The sequence below is a fragment of the Camelus bactrianus genome, chromosome 14 (assembly GCF_048773025.1).
Source record: "Camelus bactrianus isolate YW-2024 breed Bactrian camel chromosome 14, ASM4877302v1, whole genome shotgun sequence".
In the NCBI taxonomy this organism is placed as follows: domain Eukaryota; kingdom Metazoa; phylum Chordata; class Mammalia; order Artiodactyla; family Camelidae; genus Camelus; species Camelus bactrianus.
In genome coordinates, this window is record NC_133552.1 from 15,413,441 (window position 1) to 15,432,132 (window position 18,692).

The 18,692-nt window shown below is 38.1% G+C and overlaps 1 protein-coding gene across 4 annotated transcripts in view; it reads right to left on the reverse strand.

Moving 5' to 3' along the window:
- CDADC1 (cytidine and dCMP deaminase domain containing 1) overlaps nt 1–18,692 on the reverse strand; it is a 54,543-nt gene that overhangs the window by 11,438 nt on the left and 24,413 nt on the right. For 2 of the 4 annotated variants that reach the window (XM_074378154.1, XM_074378156.1), the window contains exons 7-10: nt 16,070–16,239; nt 14,157–14,346; nt 11,451–11,511; nt 2,925–6,484 (exon numbers count right to left, since the gene is read on the reverse strand). In XM_074378154.1, coding sequence (XP_074234255.1) covers nt 6,411–6,484; nt 11,451–11,511; nt 14,157–14,346; nt 16,070–16,239 — 495 coding nt within the window. In that variant the 3' untranslated portion in view covers nt 2,925–6,410. Of the gene's footprint in view, nt 1–2,924; nt 6,485–10,438; nt 10,560–11,450; nt 11,512–14,156; nt 14,347–16,069; nt 16,240–18,692 lie in introns of those variants that run through there. The other 2 variants (XR_012511698.1, XM_074378155.1) reach the window with 2 other exon arrangements.

The window sequence follows — 18,692 nt, forward strand, 5'->3', positions numbered from 1 at the left end:
GAGCATCTTTTTATGTGCCTATTAGATATCTGTAAGTCCTCTTTGGAGAAATGTCTATTTCAGTCTTCTTCCCATTTTTTTGATTGGGTTGTTTTTTAAATATTGAGCTGTAAAAGCTCTTTGTGTATTTTGGAAATTAATCCTTGTCAGTCACATCATTTGCAAATATTTTCTCCCATTCTGTAGGTTGTCTTTTGTTTCATCTATGGCTTCCTTTGCTATAGAAAAGCTTTTAAGTTTAATTAGGTCCCATTTGTTTATTTTTGCTTTTATTTCCATTACTCTAGGAGACAGATCCAAAAAAATATTGCTGCAATTTATGTCAGAGTCTCCTGCCTATGTTTTTCTCTAGGAGTTTCACAGCACCCAGTCTCCATTTGGATCTTTAATCCATTTTGAGTTTATTTTTATGTATGGTGTTAGAAGAAATTCTAATTTTGTGCTTTTACATGTAACTGTCCAGTTTTCCCAGCACCTGATTTCTGAAGGTAGAAACCTGCAGAAACACAACTGCCTTAACATCTAGAGTGGCTGGGGCTCTAGGGCACAGAGGTGGTATCCAGGAAAGCCCCAGCTCAACGTCCTTCTGGAAAAACATGTGCTTTCCCTCCTAAATGACCCTGTGTTATATTCACCAGGAGCTTCTGTCCCAGCATGGACTCCTTTCTTTCTCCTCCCCAAAATGTTATGAGGGTTTAGAAATAAACATTCAGGAAAATTCAATGCAATGCTTATTTATCTTACTGTCACTAAAGATAGAGTTCAGGTTTTCATAAAGAGTGTCAGTACCGTTCACTGATGCAGAAACAAAGCTGACCAAACCGAAAAGATTTGGCAAAGGAAGGTGGGGAGGTTTGTAGAACAGTAACTTGCTGGGGTACAGTCATCCTTATAGAAATGAAAGCCATAACACTAAGCAGCAAATTAAAATAAAAAATCTGCTACATGTTGATGGATACTCACTAGTCATTTGCTGATGAGTTATTTCTACCATCACATAGGAAACACAGGTTTGAAATGTCACTGTAAAAACAGATATAGATAGCATTTCTTCACAAATTTCCACTGAATATAATCATGACAGATCTCTAAAATTCCATGAATTTGATTGTTGTGTCCTGAAACTACACTCAAATATGTCACAGAAGATTTAAAAAATACTGCAGCTGTCTCTCACCACCGATACTTTCCTTTTCACATCTTGAGGTCTTGTCAAAGATGTTCATAAAGTAAATGATTATGCTTCCTGGGGGTTCAGTAGGCAGCACCCAAGGTAAATGGCCAGGAGGTGTGGTGAGAGGCAGCCAGGCCTAGGGCTCATAAACTGACTCTGAATTAACCTTAAGCCTGAAGCCACCTAGCGGACCCATTCAAGCAGAGATCAGAGTTAAACTTGCACCAAAGTACACAGTTAGTGTGGTAATGTGTTTCTATTTTCAAGCCTTTTAAAACATACAATCAGAAATAACACATGGAAAGACATCCAAATGCTAGAGTTAAGTCCAACAAGATTTAACCCTTTATCCCCAAAGGTGTTTTTTTTAAATCTGTATGTTTCAGGTGTTCCTCATCTCCATTAAGTCTTAAAAATAGCCCTTAGCAGAAGAACATAGTCCCCTCTCACACAATATCTTTGGGGCTTACTCCCAAAGAAAAGATGCCTAATTATATTAAGAGGTGGCTATTTATACTAAACACATTAGTAAAAATGTTTAAAATGACTGTGGGAAAGAAATTTCATGCTTCAAGCCAAAACGTTACACAAAATACAAAAACGTTGAAGTGAACATATTGATTTACCTGTTTTCTACCCCCAAATCATTAAAGTGAACACAAAGGAGCTTTGTTTTGTTTAAACTTAAACTTATCCGACAAACAGAACAGAGGAATCAATGGCGACATTATGGAGGCTCTGCACTGTTCTACACCGTTCTAGATTTATCTGTTGCCTAGGTACCGTCACTGTCTTATGAGTCTGATTGACAACCCAAACCTTGAAACTCATCCCAGTGGTGTCACTAGGCTCGTGAAACAACGCCTTCAAAACTCTGAGGGGAAGTTATTCCTCGTCTAGAATTCGATACGCAACCAACTATCAACTGAATGTGTGGGCAGAATAAAGACACTGCAGATGGTCACGGTACCCACATTGTTCCGCAGCAACAGTCTTGTCTGACAGTCATCCCACCACCACGTACCCTTTCTCAGGGATCCATCAAATTGAGAGAAAGACATGGTTTCCAGGGAGCAGGGGTTCCATTCAGGCAGAAGGTGAAGGACCGCCCCTGCCCCTCCCCAGGAGAGCTGTTGAGGGGCGGGGGGAGAAGACAGCAGGACAGAGGGTCCAGTGAGCAATCAGTCCAGGCTGGACGTGGTCAGAGGCTCTGGAAGGGATTTCTTCACTAGGAAGAGATTTCTAGGTCACCTAATGTGCTTGAACGTACTGATAGAAGGAGTTAGTGATAAAATAGAAAACCAAGCCCAACCCCCCAAAAAGGGCAAATTTTAAATTCAGGAAAATAAGATTTATAAGGAAAGGAAAAGTAATCACAGTACCCAACATGACAAAGCTGTGAGCAACATTTACAGTCATAATCCCAAACAATGGATACTGAGGCCACAAAAATAAAATATGGGGAGGATGGGAAGATCAAGGTGTGTGGTGAGAGGACTGAGGAGACAGAAGCCCTTCCATAATGGAAAGGCAAGAGAAAATACCTAAAACTAAAAACTATTAAGGAACAATACAGGCACTTGGTCTGGAGATAAATACAAACTGACCAGCTAAAACAGTTGAGCCTGGAGGCCTCTGGGGATGGGTGATATAGAGGACAGGGTGGAATTTATTGTTTCAAAGTAAGGTTTATAGAGCTATTTGCTGATTGACAATGTGTAGGTATAATTTTACCAAAGAAAAAAAAGACTTAATTTACAATAACAGAAGTCCTTTAATTTACTACTGTAACATACATGTTAAAATCAGCTGACAAAAAAAAATCAGCCAACGTGTCAGCATGTACAGGACAAATGTGCACTTACATTAAAAGCAAAACTGAAAATGGAAAAAAATCCTGATACTGATTTAGGCCCTTGTGACATTCTGTACTTGACTTCAAGAAATCATTCATCGTCAGGACTCTCCCGTTTCCAGATCTGAAAAGGTATATTCTAAACAGATGAGACCTAAGTTTCTTTGAAATCTGAGTCTATTTAAATGCAGTTCATTGACTACAGAAAATGCATTTTTATGGACAAGCTTCTAAATTAAAGTATCGCACAGAGTGTTTCATTTTAAATAGGTCTCATTTTCAACTGGAACTGATTAATGGGCCTTTCAAGTTTTCCTATATGTCTAAATGTTACAATTTTAAGTGATAGCAGAAGAATGAATAAAAAGACTTCACGAACATTACACATGAAATGAAGGTTCTAAACCGTTGCTTAACCCTGACGAGCAATAGTAACAGCCTCAGCCAAATGCTAAGTGGCCACTGTTGGCAATGCCAGGACTTTAAAAAATTGGTGTTTAAAATGCCACTTGCTCTAAAGAGGGTCATAAGCAGACTGTTGTGGCAGGTCTGAAAGCTGAACTGTTCATGCATAAAATGAGGAAGATTTATGAGAGCAAATTTATTTTCAAACTCAATAAGTAACTGAGGAAGAGAAACCTACAGAAAAGTCGAATGAACGCAAAAGCTTTGGGAGCGATACAACGGACAACACACAGAGACCTGTGTGCACTTTGCCCGACCGCTGCGGAGCCAGCCAGGCCCACGCTCACCCCCACTCCTGTCGGCACATTCTGTGGTCACTTGGCAGTAAACAAAAAATGCAGAGCAATTCTTTTCAAATTATGAATTTACTACTCTCCTCCCACCCAATCTCTGAAATTAAAGATGATACATTTTGAAGTGCAAATTCTGATTTCTCAGGCTAAGGGATGAAGCCTCTAGACTGTGAATTACTAGATCTTAGTCAACACTGCTGCCCCAGGGCTCTCGGTGCAGCTCAGCAACCACTGTGCGGGCCCCCAGGCACTTTCCTTTCCTACTCCCAGAGTGACATCTATCTCCATTACTCTCTGTCAGGTGTTCATCTCACCGCCACTGCTTGCCTGGCAATGCCCCATACCCTCTTCGGGATCTCCATTTCTGGAAGCCCCTTTTTCCACGACTCACCAGTGTATGCTTGTCCTCTTTTGTGCCACCACTCTGTTCCTGCAGTTACATCCACAGCATGGTGGTTCTCAACCTTGAGGGTCATCAGAATCACCTGGAGGGATGCCAGGCCCTGCCTCCTGAGTCTGGGGGTGGTGCTGAGAATTTGCATTTCTAACAAGTCCCCAAGTGAGGCTAATGCTGCTAGTTCAGGGACCCAACTGAGAAGCATTCTCTATCACTTGATTACATGCTTGTATCTTCCACCAGACCGTGAGCTTCTTGAGATCTGGAAGCATTTCTCACACATCTCATTTCCAAGGTCTAGCCAGTGTCCAGCAGTCATGCAATCAATCAACAAATATTTATTGAGTGCCAGTTATGTGCCAGGCACTGTTATAGGCACTGGATTCAGTGGTTTAAAAAATTTATATATATATACATGTATCCCTGCCCTCAGAGAGCTTTCCTTCTGATACCACAGAGTAAACTCTCAATAAATGTTGAAATCTGACCAGATGTGCAGAAGGAAGTATGGCATTATCATGACCACTTCAATAGTGCTATGAAAATGCCAATTTTCCACTGCCTAACCGTAGTTCTTCTCATCTGTATGTTTCTCCTTTCTGATATTCTCCAACATCTAACACCTAAATCCGCAAATCTGGCAGTATACCAGGCTTTGGGTCCTTATAAAACATTTGCTGATTCATTTACAAAATATTTGATGTAGTTGATATATCAGTTAAAAACAACACATCTAAGATAAATTTAAGCATAACTTAAGCAAACCTCAGTATTTTCATATTGATAAATGTTAAAGAATAGCTTAACTACTGGTTTTCAAATTAGCCTTAGTTATCTGTAAAGGCATCTCCCCCAACCCCACCCCAGCCTCTATTCCATGCCCTGCATCTTGTGGTGAAAAGTTTACGGCAGTTCTCAACTGCCAGGTATGATGACTGAACTCCCGGGGGACCTAAGCAGGCTGCTGTCCAAGGTCACCATGTGGATTGTCCTGTGTACAATTCTGAGAAACTGGTAGGAGGCCTCGTGATGCCACAGAATGCCACGGAAAGAACAGGGAACAGCAGAGGCGAGCCTGATCACCTGCACATGGCCAGGGCCGTCAGTCCTCAGGGAAGCACACCCCAGGCCTGCGGGCCACGGGCCCTGCAACTCCCTCCCTAGCCCTAGCAAAGTACGAAACAGGTAGCTTCATCTTTGCACTAATTTCCTGAAAGTTTCTCAGCAAATAAAAATGAGAGGACTCATGAAGAGAATCTGGAATATAACTGACTTGACCATAATGTTTACTTTCAAAACTTTCAGTATTCTTAAGGTTTGCGAATGTTTTTAAAAGGCCTCCCATTCAGCCATGAGACACTCTGTGTTAATTCCATGGAGGGAATAATGGGCAGCATTTGTGAATGAAATTCAAAAAAGGCTAGCTTCAGTATTCCAGACTAAGTTACTTCTTCTGTTAACATCATAACCAAATTTGAGGTTCACTGTTAGTGACTTCAAGAGTCAGTGATATCAAATAGTAATACTGTCTCAGAATAATTTTCTCTTCCTATTGCTACCTTAAATCAGTGATATAACACCCCAGTCCAATAAATGACTGTGATTTCCACATAGCGAAAGACTGAAGAAAAATTAATAGCCTTCTTAGGAATATACTTTTATAATGGAGACCAGGTCTACCAACTTCACTTTTGCGACTCAATCCTAATTAAGTAAATTCAGATTATTAGAAATCTTTCAGTATAAATGTCAACTTTTGGTGAGCCATACACTGACTTAAAAATGGCCAGGTTGCCATTTATTTCCCTGGAGTAGTTAACTAATTATCACCTCCATAATTCAAAGGAATTAATACTTTTGAAAAGGTGTGTAATTCTCTGCTGAGATGTGATTCCAGTAAACCAGCCCTTTCAACATGGCTAATGTAAAGCTAAGACAAGGAGAAATCAATCCCTATGGTGGATTAAACTGGTCTTATCAATGACTGATACACCTCATTCGGTGTAATAAAGGAACACACCAGTACAGTCTGGAAAACACACAAATACATCTAAAATAAAAATATTCTCATTAATATCATTCATATGCTAGTAATAAATTAGCTTCCTTTAAAAATTTTTTTCAATTATTCACAAACTCCACCCTTGTTTTCTGCATTAACAAGGCTGGATTTTAAAAGTGCAATAAAAAGTCTTGAGGCCTTCACTCCAGTTTAGACAGGACTTCTTAGTGGTTTGCAAGGCGCAGCTTCTTGTTTTGGTGCTGGTCTTCCTCCAGAGGCACGGGTCCCAACACACCGTCTAGTGTTCAAGAGCAACCCAACGTCAGGAAAACGTCACTTCAAATACATGAGTATTTGTGAAAGTCACACACGTCGTAAGATCAAAATAATGCTTAAGTTAAAAAGGACTACTGACTTCATCTTATCTTGAAATTCTCAACTGTTGAGGAACAGATTCAAGACAACTCACTCCGGTAACACAATATCTGACCTTTTTTTCTTTTTGGGCAAAGAAAGGTTTATTGCAGGGCCAAGCAAGGAGGACGCATAGATGGCTCCTGCTCAAGAAAAAAAAAAAAACAAAAAAACACCTCTAAACTTTTTCAAAAACTGGATTAATTCAACAGCATACAGCCAATAATTCATAAAACTTTTTTGGGGGAAAAAGTTATTATTATTAGACTGGAGGAAACAAAATGCACCTACTTATACTCCAGGGAGAGGAGGCAGCAGTCTGTGGGGCTGGGAGGAAAACAGACCCATCTCCTCGGTCAGGTGGGAGAAGGGCCTCTTCAACCTCTCCCTATCGTTTGATCTCCATGGTTTTACTGGTACATAAACTGTGCATGTTTAAAGCGCACAATTTGATGAGTTTCGGGGGGAGGGTATAGCTCAGTGGTAGAGTGCATGCCTAGCAGGCACAAGGTCATGGGTCGATCCCCAGCACGCCAGTTAAATAAAAAATAGCAATAATAAATAAATAAATAAACCTAATCACCCCCATTCCAAAACAACAACAAAAACCAAAGCCAAAAAAAAAAAAAAATTGATGAGTTTCAACATAAGTACACATCTGAGAAACCACCGCCACAGTCAAGATGATGAACATAGCCACCACCTCCAGAAGTTTCCTCTTGCCCCCCGGCTTCCCGCCTGCCCACCAAGCCTGTGTGCTCTACTCTGTCTTCCCAATCTTAAGGGCACCTGGATCAGAGCGAGTTTTTCTAGGGTATATGCTTAGAAGTCAAATTACCAGATCATGGAGTATATGTACATTCAGTTTTGCAAAGACGTTAAATTGTTTCCTAAGGTGGTTGTATACATTTTCAGTCCACCCAGCAATATATAAAAATTGCTAACAATCCACCTCCTCACTAACCCTTGGTATTAGCAAGCTTTAATCTTGCAGCTCTAATGAGTGCAGCCATACGGGTGTAAAACATTGCTACAAGATGGTTTTAATTTGCATTTCCGTGACTGCTAATGAGTTTGAGTATTTTTCATGTGTCATGTGTTTATTAGACGTTTGTGTCTCTTCTGTTGTGAAAATACCTACAACTATCTTTTGACCATTCTCTATTAAATGTTGAACTTTCCTTATCAATCTGTAGGACTTTTCCATATGTTCTGGAAACCAATTCATTGTCATGTATGGAAAACACATTCTTCCAGTGGGCAGCTGGTCTTTTCACTTTATATTGCCTTTTGGAGAAGATAAGGCCTTAAATGTAATGTATCCTAATTTCTCAATCTTTTCTTTTATGGAGGATATATCAACAGAATCCTCAAAAATTGAAAAGCAAAGATAACTAAGACTAAAGAAAACAGAACAGATCTGAGGACCATGGGGCAACTACAAAAGGCATAATGCATGCATAATGAGAAGACCAGAAGAGAGAGGAAGGAACAGAGGTAACTGAAACAATAATAACTGAGAATTCTCCCAGATTAATGCCAGACACTGTACTACAGATCCAGGTTGCTCAGAGAACAGCAAGTAGGATAAATGTCAAAATATTAATCTAACTATATCATTAATCACTCTGAACATCAATGGTCTAGAAGCACCAATTAAAACAGACTGTCAGAGTGGATCCAAAAAAAAGGACTCAACTGTATGTTGTCTACAAGAAACCCACTTTAAATATAAAAACATACTGAGGTGGGAAGCCCCATGAATAGACTGGAAGGGCCCCAGGCAGGGCCACTATCTCCCTTTTGTGCTTCTGTAAAACGGCTTGCTTCTATGAAAGCGGAACTTACCCCTAAGATTCTATTGGTTCCCTAAGCTCACTTCTGATTGGTCCATTTCTAAAAAGCTCATTCATGATTGGTCCACTTTGTTACACCTTATTTGCCTATAATGTTGCAAAGTCTAGACTGGCAACCTATAAAAGCCTGTGTAAACCTACAGATGGGGTCCAGAGCTTGGAGTGTTGACTCCTCTGGGCCTGCCGGCATAATAAACCTGAGTTCTCCAACCCTCCAAGTGCTGCTTGGTCTCTTGCCAGGATCCAGGTTGCTGTCACAACTGAGCTGTAACACACTTTGCTGCAACAATATAGATTAAAGCAAAGAGCGTCAAACTACATGAGGAAAAAATTAGAATTGCAAAGAGGAACAGTTGAACCTATTAGCACAGCTGAAGACTTCAACACTACTCTATCAAAAATGGACACTCTGTATGCTACTATGATAATGGAAACATATCATTTATATATTTATCCAAACCCACAGAATGTTCATCAAGAGTGAACCATAACCGTAAACTGTGAACTCTGGGTGACTATGATGTGACAATGTAGGTTCATTAATTATAACAAATGTAGCATTCTGGTAAGGAGTGCTGATCATGGAGGAGGCTGTGCATGTGTAGGGGCAACAGGTATATGAGACCTCTCTGTAACTTCCCCTCAATTTTTCTGGGAACTGAAAACTGCTCTAAAAAATTGTCTCAATAAAAAAATGCAAAAAGATTTACCTTTTCCACAGAAGTCTTTAATTCACATGGGACTGGTTTTTGTAGATTCTGTCCCCTTGGAGATGGACAGACTCTCCCTTGAGTATTCTTTTCAAGAGCTAGACTTGGTTAGGGGTGGGAGTGGGTAGGTAGGAGAGGTGAGGAAGGACAAATGCTGTAAAGCCTGAATAGACCAGAGGGCAAGCCCCAGTCTAGCAATAAAGCTGGTGTTTAATTTTCGTCTGTTTGATTCCTGTGTGTCTGTCTGCCAGCTGAATCCAAAGTTGAAAGGGAATTACATCTATATGATTCCATTTATTTGAAATTGCCAGAATACACAAATCTATAAACACAAAGTAGATTAGTGGTAGCCTGGAGCTGGAGGTAGGGGGAAATAGGAATAACTGCAATGGGTAAGACGTTTCTTTTTGAGATGATGAAAATGTTCTGAAATTAGGCTCTGGTGATACAACTGTGAATCTACAAAACCCCACTAAATTCTATACTTTATCAGGGCAAATTTATGATATATATCTCAATAATTATATCTCAAGAAAGCTCTTATAAAACTGAAAAAGAAATAGGGATATTACTTATGATATAAAACATTTGTTTAAAAAAGTACACACAAAACGTTAATGAACTTATCTACAAAACAGAAACAGACTCACAGACGTAGAGAACAAACTTATGGTTACTGGGGGTAAAGAGGGTGGGAAGGGATAAATCAGGAGTTGGAGATTTGCACCTCTTGGGGAGTGATGGAAATATTCGCTATCCTGATTGTGGTGGTGGTTTCATAGGTGTATACATCTATTAAAATTAATCAAATCGTGTATTTGAAATATGTGTAGTTTACAGAACAGGAATTATACCACAATAGAGGTGTTAAAAAATACATGCAAAACATTTGCAGTTCAATGAACAGTCATAAAGCAAACATACATTTAATTATCACCCAGGTCAAGAAATAAAACATTGCCAGCAAAGCAAAAGCCTTCCTTTTGTCCCCTCCCCATCACGACCCCTCCTTCCAATCTCAGGACTTGCAACCACCACCTGTCTTCTTCCTTAGTGATCTAGGACCAATAAATCCTGGCTAAAAGCCCCATCTTGATTATAAGCAGCAAATATCTACTCTTTCATGGCTTGCCTTTGTACTTTTTTAATGGTATATTTTGACGAACAGATGTTCTTAATTTTACCATAATTGATTCATCTTTTTTTAATTCTTTTTTTTATAGTTAGTGCTTTTTGTATCCTTTCCCTAACAACACGGAATTCTTAACTCACCCCTTCAAACATTGTTACTGAATACATTCTTTAATCAGATACATGTATTTTTTTCTTTCTTCTCTTTTCCTACTTTTTTTTTTCTTGACAAATTTTTAAAAAGATGGAATTTTTTTCCAGGCTGCAAATGAAAAATATACTACTTAAATAATATAAAGCTAACTCAGAACACAGAAAATCAAGATAATCACATAGAAATTATTTTCATAAGGAAATTATATTTCCTGATTTTTCAGAGTAATGAAATCATTATTATCAAGAAGATTTTACTTATTATAGAACTTCCACCTACCTTGAAACCAAACAGAGATAACATAGCTAATATTTTAAAATAATATTGTACATCTATAATGTTCAAATTATGTGCCTGAAGAATTATAGAACCTCCCAAAGATTGTATTACATTAAAAATATCTGTGTTCACAACATTGTAAAATGATTATAAATCAATAAAAAATGTTAAAAAAAAAATCTGTGTTAATAATGCAAATAATGAAGCTCTGAAGACCATTAATTCATTTATGGTAACTGTGATGACTCTTAATTAGATTATTCAAATAACCGGACTATTTCCATTCTCTCACCAATCTGAGCACATGTGGCTTTACTCTAATAAGAATGTATCCATCCTCATAATTTGGCCCTAGATCCATCTGTATTAACTATACATATTTTTCCTTTCTAACTGCCCAAGAGGCTTTTGTTTTGGTATAGGAGAGGATTGTTGTCTGCTGTCTCATACTAGATTTAATTTATAAATTCAATTTGTACATGATTGTATTAAACTGCAGATTCCATAGGACTAGTTATTAATCAGCACTTTCCATGACACCTGGCATACAGCAGACACACAAACGTTTGTGAACAAACTGAATGGCAAAAATCTAACCTGCAAAAAGAAAATGCTCCACCTACAACCACAGCAATTTCCAACACCTGATCATAATAATTCACTATTTATCTCTTCTTAGCAATAAAGTCAACCTCAATAAAAGGACTTGTAAATACTTACTCTCTCTACTTTCAGGCTCATTTTGCTCAAGAACACAAGTTCGTGATGGATTCAGTTGCCACTGTAAAAGGACATAAACATTTTATTTATATGTTTAAGAAGGATTTAATAAATAGTATTTCAACACTGTGCTTTCAAATATCAAAATAGCTAAAACAATGTACAAAAAAAGGGTTAGCAACTCATACCAACCTAGCTCTAATAACAACCCTGAATGACCCTGAATTTTCTGACTTTGGGGATGAGAATTAATAGTCTTAGAGAAGGAAGGGAGTACAAAGATCCTCTTTCACTTTTGTTTTACAGGTAAGGAAGTGGAGGACCAGAGAGGTGCAGTGACTTGCCCGAGGTCACACACTGACTAAAGACAGCAATAGCATGAGAACCTGGGTATGCCCAGGCCAGGGCTGTAGAACTTCCACCACATCATATTCTGTCTCCAGGTCCTACAGAATCTTACAGTAGGTGCAGAAGGCCCAGATACAAAGAATGAAAATATGACCAAGATTATCCTGCCTTTTAATATAGTTGTATCATAGAAGATATACTATTATTTATACATCATAGCACATCATTTATCATATCATATCACATCTATTCTGATTACAGTTTTCTATCTCAACCATTCAGAAAAACATAGGGCAGGCTGAAGATTCTCAGCTATTACAGTGAAGACTGGAGCAGCAGATAAGAAAAACTGAGTGTGCTCAGCACCTCGTAGCACAGCCCTTCCTTTCTTACTTGGCTAGAAATCCTACCATCAGAATCACTAAAGACTTAACCAAAAAGCCCCACTAGGGCACTAGCTCCAGAAAGACACAATTAAGTGTGCAATTCCTGAAAGTTGTCCATAAACATTAATTAGTTCATCAGATTAACTATTTAATATTATGGGCCTTGAGTGGGGATGAGATGGAAGACAAACATTTTACCATGCATAAAAAAGTCCCTGGAAACGGAAGCCATCTAGACTATATAAGTCTATACTTGTGGGATGGTTAGGTCTAGCACCAGGAAAAAGAGGACTTACAAGCAGTGGGAAATTATATATGAAATTTTTTTTAAAAAAGCGTATTTCAAAACATGTCAAACCCCCAAACTCTATTAATTTGGGCAAAGTAAAAACTAATAACCCTGGATAATCATAAAAAGACTATTTCCAACAACAGGAGAATGGTTAAATAAGTTATGTCTATAGGTTAGAATATTGTATAATTATTAAAAGTTATTTCTGAAGAATTTTCTAAGACAGAAAATACATCAACATGTTAACAATGGTACCTATGAGTGGTGGGATAATATCTGTTCTTTTTTATTTTCCTAGTTCTCTATAATGAGCATGTATTATTTTCATAATAAAAAAGTCTATAACCTAATAAAGAAAAATCTATGTGTATTAAAAAGAAAAAAAGTAGTTTCTAAGTAAATGGACATGGGTTTATGTTGGCAAAATATATTCTTAGGTAGGGGGAGGAAAACAGCTCAGTGGTAGACTGCATGCTTAGCATGCATGAGGTCCTGGGTTCAGTCCCCAGTACCTCCATTAAAAATAATAATAATGCTAGAGTCCACATAACGCTCATCTGTTCAAAAAAATTTTTAGCTTCCACATATAAGCAACATGATATGATATTCATCTTTCTCTGACTTACTTCACTTAGTATGATAATCTCTAGGTCCATTAATATTGCTGCAAATGGCATTATTCCATTCTTTTTTATGGCCAAGTAGTATTCCATTAAATATATAGCACAACTTCCTTATCCAAACATCTGTTGATGGACACTTAGGTTGCTTCCATGCCTTGGCTATTGTAAATAGTGCTGCTATGAACATTGGAGTGCGTGTATCTTTTACTATATGCCTTTTATACCCACTGCAAATTATAGTATATGTTACATTAAGTGCCAGAATTATCATTAAAAAGCAACATATGACTCTGGACAGGATCCTTCTGCTATACAGAACTTTACTGGGACAAGTGGTAAATCCTGACTGGAATCTGGATTAAATGGTAGTGATGTATCAGCGATAATTTCCTGAGTTTTGTGGTTGTACTGTGGTTATGTAGAACATGCTGTTTGAGGAAATACACAACAAAGTATGTAACAGTGATCTGGCATCATGGCAACAACTTAACAAAGTTCTTCGTAGTGTTTTTGTAGCTTTCCTGTATGCTTGAGATTGTTTTAAAAAACTGTATTTTAAAAGCCTAGGTCATAAAAAAGTATAAAGAATTAAAGTTTTCTACCAACTACCTCAGCACTTTTTAAAAATATCAAATATTAAATTCCTTCTAATTGTTCTCCTGATTTTTCTCCTGAAAAACATGTGTGTGTATATGAGTCCCTCCTCCTTTTGGGTAATCTTAAACTCCTTCTATCTACCACTTCCAGCCAGAAAGAAGGGTGAGGGAAATGGTGGGTCTGGGATTTTCTTTTACTAGCCACCAGATGGCACCAGAGGGCCAACTAATTCAAGCTCTGTTAAAGTCAATGTACAACTCTCTAGAGAGACATATTCATAAGGCAGAGATCCTTAGCTGAACATTTGTAATTAGGCAAGTACTCACATATAAAAATAAACTCAATGATAATATTTTATTGAAACTCTTTAAAAGGGGGAGAATCACTAATTTAAAACACACAGCAGAGTACCTAACAACATAATAGAAAGTATATTATGAAAAAAAGTGTGTCTACTTACTGTAAATTTGCTAACACCCTCAAGTTCCCCAAATCTCATGTAAGAGATGTCTGCCTTCTTTTTTCCAACATCTACATCCCCTGCATAGATCTGTTTTATACCTGCACCTTTAATTAAAGGTACACATTCATCACATGGGCACTTTGTCACAAAAATCATACTTCTTTCTTCTGGTTTTATTTCTTGACACCTGTAAGAAATATATATAAAATATTAGGAAAGTAGTTTCTGAAAGGATAAGTTATATTTTAGAAAAATCTTTAAATACTAAAGTTGAGCTGTTTTAGAAACAGACTTACAACATTATACACAATAATGACCAAGTCTTATTCTTGCTGATTTAGTTGCTGGTAAGACTTTCAATATTAGATTACAAAGTAAATGAAAACAGATAGTGTGTGTATGTGTGTGTGTGTGTGTGTGTGTGTGTGAGACAGAGAGATAGAGTGAGAACACGAGAAGGAAAACAATGTTTTCTAAGTAGGGACTTCTTTATAATGCTTGAGTTAGGAGCTAGAACTAACACCCTCCCTAAGAATGTACTATGTATGATTAGACATAAGTCATCACGGTGGCGAAAAGATCTATCCTTTATCTGGTACCTAATGGATATTTAATAAATGCTTACTAAATTGATAGGCAAATAGATATTAAAGTTCTGCTTTGAGTTGGAGTTCCCTTACGCCCATCCCTAACACAGGATAATTTTATTTAACAAACATTTGGATTTGACAAAATAAAGCAAGTATATCTGTAATGAAGAGCACACGGTAAAAAATAGAGGAGTCTGATGAAATTTTGCATGCCAGGGTGATTTAGGACTGCGGGATGCTTCATTGAGGATCCCAGGATTGTACTTCTGGGGTCCATGGTTTACGCTGCTCTCAGTCAGCCGTCTTATATTCCCCATCACCAGCCTTCCACATCTCCACATCCATGTCCCCAGTTCAGACTCTCATTCTGTTCCCCTGTACCAGGACTGCAGAGTTTTATGCATCTAGTCTGTTCAAACAATATATCTGCAACCTAGGCAGCCATCAGTGCCATTTCACTTCCCCACTGCCTACTGCATGAGGTCTAAACACAAAGTCTTCCCTTGTCAGTCCCAATGTATCCCCACATGCTCCATGGCCCAGACTAACTGGAAGACCCACATTCCTAAACACACAAGCACCTTCCTACCTCTAGTTCACTGCTATGCTTGAAGCAAGAATGGTTTCCATTCAAGGAAGCATCTCCAATTGCCACAATCCTACCAAACCTTTAAAATACAGCTCATATGCCAGTTTGTTCACAAAGCTTTTCCCTCACACACCCCCTCCATCCATAGTAGCCCCTAAATTTCCACCCACCTTGGCCTTTCCCACACAACTGATCATGTAAGGTTGAATACAGTCTCATATCCCCTACTGCATTAGAAACCATGACTTACACAGTTTGGAATCTCTAAGATCACCCACTTAGTGGTAAATGCTGAGAATGTTTATGGAAATGATCTAAACATTAGAAGCAGGTAATGCCAGTTATAATCTCTAACAAAAGCTATGTTGAAGCAATTTGATTCATAATAAAATCTGTATACTCATAATTATAAATTTATGTGCTCTTCATTTAGAAAACAAAGGAGATCTTACAATCTAGGAATATGCAAAATCCTAAGGACAAACTTCAAGCAGTTTTATACTGGAGAGAGAAGGAAGAAAGGAAAAAAGACCTGCTCAATAAATTTGAAGGCCTGGGGGATCCCTGACAACAGCCTCAGGTCAGGCAGCAAAGACCAAGCACAAATGAAGTGATACTTCTGAAAAGAATACTTCTTGGAATTTTTTAAAAAGGCAATAAATTACAGCTGAAAGAAAACTAAGTTCAACTTGCTACATTTTAAAGAAAATACATGCAAACGAATTTCATACCTAAATGTCAAGGCATTCTGCTCGGCGTGAACAATGTATCGGAATTTCCTTATTTCTCTGTCTTTCTGTTTGTCATCCATGTGTGGGAAGTCAGCATACTCGGATCCAACAGGAAAAGCGTTATAACCGCATCCTATGAAGTACATCGCGCCCGTCCCATCACAACTTCTCTACAAAAAGTGAGCAAACCAACAAAGCTGTATCCAACACTCTGGAAAGGCATCTGGCAGTGTACCTTTAAAGCCTAGTATCATACTTGGCATAATGAATTGACTTTTCCATGACAAACTGAACCATCAAAAAAATGGTTGCTCCTACTGCAGTAAGGTCTTATCAAAGCTAAATTTCAAGCTGATCATCGCAAATATACAAACTCAAGGCAATCCTTCATTTTAGCAGTCAAATACTAGCTTGTTTAATTCATGAACTGTTTCACTTGATTCAGACATCTCTCCCTGAATAGATTATAAAATCCTAGAAAACAGAAACCATGTTTTATACCTCCTTTCTATCCTTAAAGTAGACCTATGAGAGTGTTCCATACATAGCAGGTACTCAGTGAATTACTAATTACCGTTCATTTCTTACATGCTCTGTGCTGTGCTACTGGTTAGCAAGTCAGAAATTCTAAAAATATTTTGAATAATTTCTGTTGTTGGGCTAAAAATGTGCTATTGTATGTAGGCAGAAAATAAACAATGCACTTTCCTTTAATCTTCATATTTATTGAGCCTCTATTGTGTGTGTGTATATGTGTGTGTGTGTGTGTGTGTGTGTGTATATAAAAATAGAATTTCCTACTTACGTGACTTTTTTCTTTTTTCCTTTTTTTATTGATATATAGTCAGTTTACAACACATAATTTGTTAATATGAATGCTTAATCAACTATACGAGTAAAATATTTTATAAATCATGTTTATTATAGTTTGGAATATGCTATAAACCTCACTAAATTTCAGTGTATTATAGTTACTCATGTGATAGTATCAACAGACACAGTACCATAGCAGCTTGATAAAAATCACTGTTACCATTGGTGAACCAACAAAAGCTTACAAATAAAATATTATCTCATTAATAATAAATTATTCTTGAGCATTTACTAAATGCCAAACATCATGCTGAGCTTTATATATGTTATTTCATTTAATTAACCCTCAACACATCCTAGGCAGTATGATTACAGTACTACGATTACTATTCCCATTTTACAGATAAGGAAACTGAGGCCAAGAGAGATTAAATAGCTTGTCCAAAGTTACAAAGCTGGTAAGTAACATAGCCAGAATTCAAGCCTAGGTTGCTTGACAGCAAACCCATATCTTTTCACTTTATCATGCTGGCTACACTGCAGATAATGTAACTGGAAACCTAAATTCTCCACAAAGTAGTTAAGAACCAGATGTTAAGCCAAAAGGCTGCTGAGCATTTATATAAACACAAAGGAGAGTTCCAACCACAGGCCAGGTGCTGTGCCAGGCGCTGGGGACACAGTGGTAAACAAGACAGAGAATCTAGCTTTCATGGACCTTCCAGTCTGTAGATGATAAGAAACGAGACCTGTAAATTTAACCGTGATGAGTGTCACAAATAAGTTGTACAGAATGCTATGGGAGCTTCTGGCAGAGGAACCCATTCTAGTAGGTGTTACCAATTCAAGTAGAGGTAAACGGAGTTGAAAGTTATTTTGAAGGTGGAATTCATAGCATTTGGTGGTTGACTGTATGTGTGCAATAATGGGGAACGGGATGGTGACCATGTGCGAAGGAGCAGGTTAGCAGGGGAGAAACCGAATGGACTGGCTAGGCTGAACCTGAGGGGCTCTTGCACATCCAGCCAGATGGTCGAATTACTTGCTGAAAAGTCTACTGAAGGAAACGTAGGCCCTCTACTCATCTTTCAGTCAGCCTCACAGTTACTAAGTATCTCCTGATTCCATGCCCTTCCAACCCATGTCTGGAATTCCAAGGCCTCATCATCTCTTTTCTATTAATCTCCCTATTTCCTGTCTAGCCCCTCTTCATTTTTCAAATACAAATCTGACCAAATCATCTTCCCACTGCAAATATTCTTGGATTGCACTGTCCAATACAGGAGCCACTAGGCACACGTGGTCGGTGCAAACTGAAAGGTACTGTAAGTATAAAATACACATTGGATTATGAAGACTCAATGTTCCCCCCAAATGCAAAACACTGTATTAATAATTTTTATATTGGTTACATGTTGAAATGATAATATTTCTGGATAGATGATTAAGTAAAATATATTCTTAAAATTAATTCAACTATTTTTTTAATGTGGTTCCTAAAAATTTTTTAATTATGTATGTGGCTTGCCTTTTAATTCTGCTGGTTAGCGCTGTGCCAGGGTAGCCCACTGGCTAAAGGATAAAGTCCAAACTCTACGTGGTATACAAAGTTCTTCGTGGTGCAGCCCAATTTTATGCTACTCTACTCTACATAAGACCCTGGACCCCAACACGTCAAGTCACTGCACCTTCCCACATCCTCTCCTGCACTCCCTGCCTCTGCAAATTACCCTCCTCATCCCACTAACTTGTTTTGCCTGATGAACACCTACTCATTCAAGATTAATAGCATCTTACCTCCTCCAAGAAT